Source organism: Sebastes fasciatus, chromosome 11, assembly GCF_043250625.1.
Source record: "Sebastes fasciatus isolate fSebFas1 chromosome 11, fSebFas1.pri, whole genome shotgun sequence".
In the NCBI taxonomy this organism is placed as follows: domain Eukaryota; kingdom Metazoa; phylum Chordata; class Actinopteri; order Perciformes; family Sebastidae; genus Sebastes; species Sebastes fasciatus.
This window is the reverse complement of record NC_133805.1, coordinates 1,633,336-1,640,835: the sequence shown is the minus strand read 5'-3', so window position 1 is coordinate 1,640,835 and position 7,500 is coordinate 1,633,336. Positions and strand designations below refer to the sequence as shown.

At 45.2% G+C, this 7,500-nt stretch overlaps 1 protein-coding gene across 4 annotated transcripts in view; it reads right to left on the bottom strand.

The window, feature by feature from the left end:
* The window catches only part of lamc1 (laminin, gamma 1), a 74,776-nt gene that overhangs the window by 34,281 nt on the left and 32,995 nt on the right, over nt 1-7,500 (bottom strand). For all 4 annotated transcript variants that reach the window (XR_012595754.1, XR_012595752.1, XR_012595753.1 and 1 more), the window contains exon 2: nt 841-1,145. Coding sequence is in view for 1 of the 4 variants with exons in the window: in XM_074649859.1 (XP_074505960.1) it covers nt 841-1,145 (305 nt within the window). In the remaining 3 variants the exon portion in view is untranslated. The remainder of the gene's footprint in view (nt 1-840; nt 1,146-7,500) is intronic.

The window sequence follows — 7,500 nt, the reverse complement described above, 5'->3', positions numbered from 1 at the left end:
ATGAGAGGAGGAGAGAGGAGGAGGAGGTGCAGCTGCAGGTCAGTCGAGCCAAACTGAGCTGCTGCTGCTGCGGTGGGAAATCCGGGGGCGTCGCCTAGCAACAGGTCGCAACACTTGGCAGCATCAAACCTGCAACCTGACCTGCAGAACGGCCTGCTGGGAAAAATACCATCTACCATCCCACTGTTCTGTCCTCTAGGAGGAGGAGGAGGAGGAGGAGAGAGAGGAGAGAGAGGAGGGGGAGGAGGAGAGAGAGGAGAGAGAGGAGGGGGAAGAAGAAGAAGAAGAAGAGGAGGAGGAGGAGAGAGAGGAGGAGGAGGAGGACAGAGAGGAGGAGGAGGAGGACAGGAGGAGGAGGAGGAGGAGATGATGAGAGGAGGAGGAAGAAGAAGAAGAGGAGGAGGAGGAGGAGAGGAGGAGGAAGAAGAAGAAGAAGGAGATGGAGAAGGAGAAGGAGGAGGAGGAGGAGGAGGAAGAGGAGGAGGAGAGAGAGGAGGAGGAGAGGAGGAGGAGAGAGAGGAGGAGGAGAGAGAGGAGGAGGAGAGAAAAGAGGAGGAGAGAGGATGAGGAGGAGGAGGAGGAGGAGGAGGAGGAGAGAAAAGAGGAGGAGGAGGAGGAGGAAGATGTGTATTATGAAGCAGAATAATGGGAACTCTCATGAAGACGTCCTCTGTAGTCCCTCCTCTCTATTACTCATCTACCTTTTCATTTCTTACTACTTATTTTATTTTATTATTAATTTGTCAGTTTCTCGTTGCCTTTATTTATGTTATTTTATGTTATTTTATTTGATGTATATAAAGGCGTCCCGTCTAGAGAGGACAGAGTCGGGCGTCTCACCTGGAGGACGGGGCTGTTGTCGAAGTTGTGTGCGCTGGGTCGTCCCTCCAGCGTGGAGAACGCCACGTTCCCCCCGGTGAGCGGCGAGATGTCGCTGAAGTCGTCGGTGCAGAGCGCCTGCTGCTCATCCTCTCCGGTGCGGATGAAGCCGCGGCTCGCCTTCTGGTACGTCTTCTCGCAGGAGCCGCTGTAGTACTGGTACGGCACCCAGGGGCCGCCCTCGCCGCTCCGCTTGTAGATGGCGAAGCTCTCCGGGCGGCTGGTGTGGAACTTGAGCCGCACGTAGGTGATGTCGAAGGACTTACCTGCAGAGGACAGGAAGAATTAATACTCAGTTACATATAGAACCTTTATGGTACATTTTGAACAGACACAAAATGTGTGATTGATTTGCGATCAAATATTTTAATTGATTGACAGCCCTAATTTAAAATACACTCACTGGCCACTTTATTAGGCACACCTGTTCAATTGCCTGTTAACACAAATAGCTAATCAACCAATCACATGGCAGCAACTCAATGCATTACGTCATCTAGACGTGGTGAAGACGACTTGCTGAAGTTCAAACCGAGCATCAGAACGGGGAAGAAAGGGGATTTAAGTGACTTTGAACGTGGCATGGTTGTTGGTGCCAGACGGGCTGGTCTGAGTATTAAACTGCTGATCTACTGGGATTTTCACGCACAACCATCTCTAGGGTTTACAGAGAATGGTCCCAACAAGAGAACAGATCCAGTGAGCGGGGGTTGTGTGGACGGAAATGCCTTGTTGATGTCAGAGGTCAGAGGAGAATGGGCAGAGTGGTTGGAGATGATAGAAAGGCAACAGTAACTCAAATAACCACTCGTTACAACCAAGGTATGCAGAATACCATCTCTGAACGCACAACACGTCCAACCTTGAAGCAGATGAAGACCACCCGGTACTAGCAAGGTGTACCTAATAAAGTGGCCGGTGAGTGTAAATGCATCATATGGGTTTTGAACAGCTGCTGAAAGTCTTTATTTGACCTTGAATGAACAATAACGTTTAAAACCACACAACCACTGAAGGCCTTGAATGGAGAGATGTTCCAGGATTTGCAGACGGAGCAGCTTCATTTACACCCGACGAGAAGTCAGACGACAACATACGAGCATTCACTGTGATGGATCATCATCATCATCATCATCATCATCATCATCATCATCATCATCATCATTAATGTGTCTCTGCAGGAAGTATTAAATCTCTGAAAGCTGATGTTCCTGGAAACAAAGCGCGAGCCGTCTGGACGGAGGAGGATCTCTAAGAAGAGCGCGGCAGCAGGAATGTGAAGTGGAGTTGGAACATGCTGAAGCGGCGGTCGGGGTCCTTTAACTCCTGACACTCGTGCGTCCGCCGGTCCTTGCCTCTCCGCATACTTGGCGAGTCTGAGCAGGCCGGCGAGCTCCGTGTTCCAGGACCCGTCAGTCAGCGCGTGAAGGAACGCCGCCATGTTTGAGCCGGGACGGCGAGGGGGGGGTACGGCTGTTTGCTCAGCCAAAGAATCTGCTCTGTAAACAGCGTGCTGACAGTCAGTCGGGGGCCCCCCCTCAGGGGCCCCTCTGAGTCGACGGCAAATAAAGGTTCAGCAGCTGATAGGACCGAAGGACCGAACGGACGCTCAACAAAAGACTGCAGTTTATTACAGGAATCAATGAAGCAACCGCAAACACACCGCTTCCTCCTCCCACTGCGTGCGTGCGTGCGTGCGTGCGCGCGCGTGCGTGTGACCTTTATGGGTCAAGGTTAATAAGAAGCTGTAACATTGGAGCTGATTTACAGTTCAAACAACGACTGACTGCTATTACGACTGGGAGCTTACTGTTGAGATGATCAGCACCATCACCGGTGAAAAACATACAAAAATATAAATGAATCAAGAATAAATAAATAAATATGCCATTAAATGTATCAAAACTAATATTAAAAAATTAATGTAGCCATTCATTAATTGATAAAATGTGACATAAATCTTCTATTTCATTCCCTTTTATTTATTTTAATTAACTTTTAAACTTATTTATTTATTTTTGTATTTATTTTTAAATCTATTTATTCATTATTAAATTGTATGTGTTTACTTATGTATTCATTTATTTATGCATGATTTTCCCTAGATTTAAATTTGATATTATTTTTGGTACATTTAATGGCATATTTATTTATTTATTCATTTTTGCATTTATGTTTTTTATTTATTTTCAATTTATTTTTTAAATATATTTATTAATCATTACATTGTATATTTATTTTTTTATTTATTTCTGCATGATTTTCCCTAGATTTAAATGTAATATTATATTTGGTACATTTAATGGTATATTTAATTATTTATTCATTTTTTAAATGTATTTTAAGTTTAGTTTTTAAATGTATTTATTCATTATTAAATTGTATATTTATGTATGTATTTATGTTTTTGTTTTTTTTCCAACATTATTTTTGGTACATTTAATGGCATATTTATTTATCAAGTCATTTATTTATTTATTCATTTTTTATTTATTTTCAATTTAATTTTTAAATATATTTATTAATCATTACATTGTATATTTATGCATGTATTTATTTATGATTTTTAACATTATTTTTGGTACATTTAATGGCATATTTATTTATCAAGTCATCTATTTATTTATTAATTTGATCATTCATCCATTTTTTATTTTTTAAAGCTCAATAAGTTGTATTTGTCGATAATGGTACAAGCTAAGCCTGGTCCAGTATACTGCTAAATACATCACTTTAACTGTTTCATACTGAATCCTACTGAGGAACGCAGTATGTACAGTTTGTACAGTATATAGTATGAACAGTACATACTGTGTTCATCAGTAGGATGCAGCAGGCGGTTTCAGATACAGCCAACGAGACCAGAAAACATTCACAGTAATTTGAGTTCCATGTGAAGAGTTGGAGTTGGAACCAAACTCAGCTGTGAAGTGTTCGTTGGCAGCTCCGAGGAGTTTCACAATAAAAGGGAGTTTTATTTAAATGTTTTTTTAGAAGATCTGAAGCATCTTTTCCCTCCAGAGTCTCTCTGGCTTCAGATCAGAGTCTCTGAGAGGAGGACAGGAAGTCACTCCGTCCTCCACATCCTCACAAACAGGACAAAGGATTCAGCCCTGAGCCCAGGTGGCTGCTGGGACGGGAGGCCAGAGGACACTCTGATTGGACGAGGAGGAAATGACGCTGCTGTCAGACAACAAACACTAGAAGATTTATTACTTTTAAATCGTGCTATAGAGCGCTGCAGGGACGACGTGTTTCTGAAAATATAAAACACATCAGTAAATATCCCACTGGTGAATGTTGAAGCCTTCACGTGTCCCACCAGTGGGATATTTACTGATGTGTTTTATATCGTAGAACAAAACGTGTGAACCACAGACCTTATTTCAGACATCGAACTAAACAACCGTTGACTTCCAGACAAACGAGGGAACAGGAAGTGACATCATGCTGACTCATTTCTGTGTTTTAGGACTCATTGAGTGATGAGAAGTCGTCAGGTATCCTGATGGAGAGAACTGGAACTGCTTCCTGTTACTTTAAATATGTTAAAGGGACCGTTTGTAACTTTTGAAGCGTATAAATGTACCGGGTCGGGACACATGCGCGCTCACGTGTGTGTCCTGAGCCTCTCCTCCTCTGCTTGCCTTCAGTCACACAGCGCCACGCCTCCTTCTCTCTCTCTCTCTCCACCTCTCACGTGCATGCTGCTCACTCCACACTGCAGAAGAGTTAGTTTAGCTCTGAGAATATCTAGTGAATGTTCAGTGGACGTTTGTGCAGAAATAACTGCTGCAGCTCCTCCAGACCAACAGAGGTTTCCCGTGTCTTGTGAAGTGACGGGGCTCCGCAGAGAGAAACCTTATCGTCTCCCCCGTTCCCTCCGGCCGCGGTCGGGAGGCTGAGGCGGGAAAAGCCAACACTAGGATCAGCATTGATTCATGGAGAGACCTTGGTCTGGTCAGCTAACATTACTGCCAAGCAGCTGAAATATAGAGTGATATTGTGCTTTTAGCTGACGTGTGTCTCCTCACTGTGTTGAGCGATGCTCATTCATGTCTATGTAGAGCGAACACAAGCGCCAGAAACAGGACGCTGACTTTCGTTGACTTAACGGACACAGGTGAAGCTGTTAACAAGACATTTATCATTCTTACTAACAGACCCTTTAAGAGCAGTCAATGAGCCGTTCAGTTTGACTTGACGTTGGTCTGATTGGTTGGTTGGATGTCAGGTCAGTTAAACTTGTTGTTTTTCCAGTGCAGATCAGTAAGAAGTGATCTGATGAGTCTTAAGTGTTGATGATGTGACCGTCCGTCTGTTGGACTCTGCAGGAAGAATCCCGTCTCTCTTCATCCAGAACAATCGGCGTATTGATGAGAGGAAGAATTTTACAGTCGAGAGCTCAAACAAAGAGCGCGCTGTACGCATCTATGTCCTCGTCCCCGTATGACGACAGAACAAAAAGACTCTCCGCAGGCCGACAGACGACCTGCTGACTCTACCGCGGCTCCTCAGGAAACACAGAAACACTCACAGACTGCAGCAGAGTCGCTGCTTCCAACCAGACTCCATTCAGAGTCTTTACAGTGTCTGTCCTTTCTAACGGTGCAGAGCTCTGCTGCAGCTTCAGGCTCCGAGACGCCAGCATGAATCACGTCCCCCAAAACACAAAGCTGACAAGTGTTCTACCAAAATAAAAGCTCAGTCTTTCTATCAGGGTTCTATCAACTTCTCCTGAAGCTAAACTAAGTCTCAACAGAGAGCCGATGTATTTAAATCTCTCTTTAAGGTTTCAGAAGTTCAACAAACAGAAACAGAAACTAAAATGTTTTATCTTTCTAAATAACACAATTACTTTTAAGTCTTTCTAACTAAAGAACCAGAAGCCTTTTAGTGATGACGTCATGATGAGGTCATGATGAGGTCATGATGAGGTCACGCTGTTAGCTGGAGGCTAAACAAAGGAAAGACTGGAGGCTAACGCTAGCAGTGGGCTAAAGACTAAGAGTGTGTTCCAATCCACGTACTTCCTGAAGTACACTTCAATGTGGTGCACTTTGTGCACTCTGTACTCACTTGAGTAGTGCGTAAATTTCAGCGGGGTAGGGTCGTCTCAAATCGAATACTCTGCGGCGCACTGACCGGAAATGACGATCGCAACATTTGACCGCGGCTCGCTACCCGCCACAATATCTTCTTCTTCTTCGGGGTTTTACTGCAGCTGGCCTCCTTCATAATATCTGCTGCTTTGTTGAAGAAAAAAATTAAAGCAGAGTGGAAATTACGTTTCCTACGTCGTCGCCTACGATGTGTCCTCCTGTTGGCTGAAAATGCACCGGTATGTTTACGTATTGTTTTATTCTGTTATCTACGTATGTTTGAATAGTGGTCGTGGCTCCGCCCCTTCCGCTACGTAGCCAAGATGGCGACAGTTGAGTGTGGAAAGTGTCCAGCGTTCCACACTCAACCATCTGACCGTTAGAGTACAACATCCGGGTACTTTGAGTGCACTGCATTTTGCCGTACTTCCCAGTGTGAACGCACTTATGCACTCAAAGTAGTAAGTGTAAGAACAGAAGTACGCGGATTGGAACACACTGCTGGATGTTCTTCAGCCGTTGTTAAGAAAACAAGCCAACAGTACTCGCTAGCCAGCGTTAGCTAACGTGATCAGAGGATTATTCTGCCTCCACTAAACACGTCACCATGTTTTTTTGGAGAATATAATAACCTATAAATCCATATATGTGTAGATGTATTCTGTGAGAAGGCCCTGGCTGCTCTACAGTAAGATGTTAGAACGTAAACATCAGTAAACATCAGTAAACATCAGTACAGCGTAAAGAGAAGAGGTTTCCGTCTGTGACTGGAAACAGGAAGCAGCAGTATAATAAAGGCTGTGAACTCACTAAACACTAAACGGCCTCTCTTCTTTCTGCTCACATTTAAGCCGCCGTAAAGAATGGAACCTCAACGCCGACGTCGTCAATTAGCTGGTTTGGCTTTAAGCAGAGCTAAGCGGTCTATTGTGGAGCGCTGACCCCGGGAGACTCTCCTCGGGGGGGCAGGATTCAGGTCTGGACATGAAAAGAGCCTCCAGGAGCTTTCCTTTCTAAGGCTGTTTGAGGGGGGACGGTGGACGGGGGACGGGGGGGACACGGTGACGGCAGGAATGAACCGCCTGGAATGTGTTTCCGCCGGGCAGAGTGACGCCGGACGGACGGATGGATGGACGAGGAAGAAAGAGTCCACAGAGGAGAAAAGAAGGCGAGCGAGCAACACACTGTTCATGTCAGAGAGAGAGAGAGAGGGAGAGAGAGAGAGAGAGAGAGAGAGGGGAGAGAGAGAGAGAGAGGGAGGTAAGGAGAGGGAGAGAGAGAGAGGGACAGAGAGAGAGAGAGGGAGAAAGAGAGAGAGAGAGAGGGAGAGAGAGAGAGAGAGAGAGAGAGAGAGAGGGAGAGAGAGAGAGAGAGAGGGAGAGAGAGAGAGAGAGGGAGGTAAGGAGAGGGAGAGAAAGACAGAGAGAGAGAGAGAGAGAGACAGAGAGAGGGAGAGAGAGAGAGAGAGAGAGAGAGGGAGTGAGAGGGAGAGAGAGAGAGAGAGGGAGAAAGAGAGAGA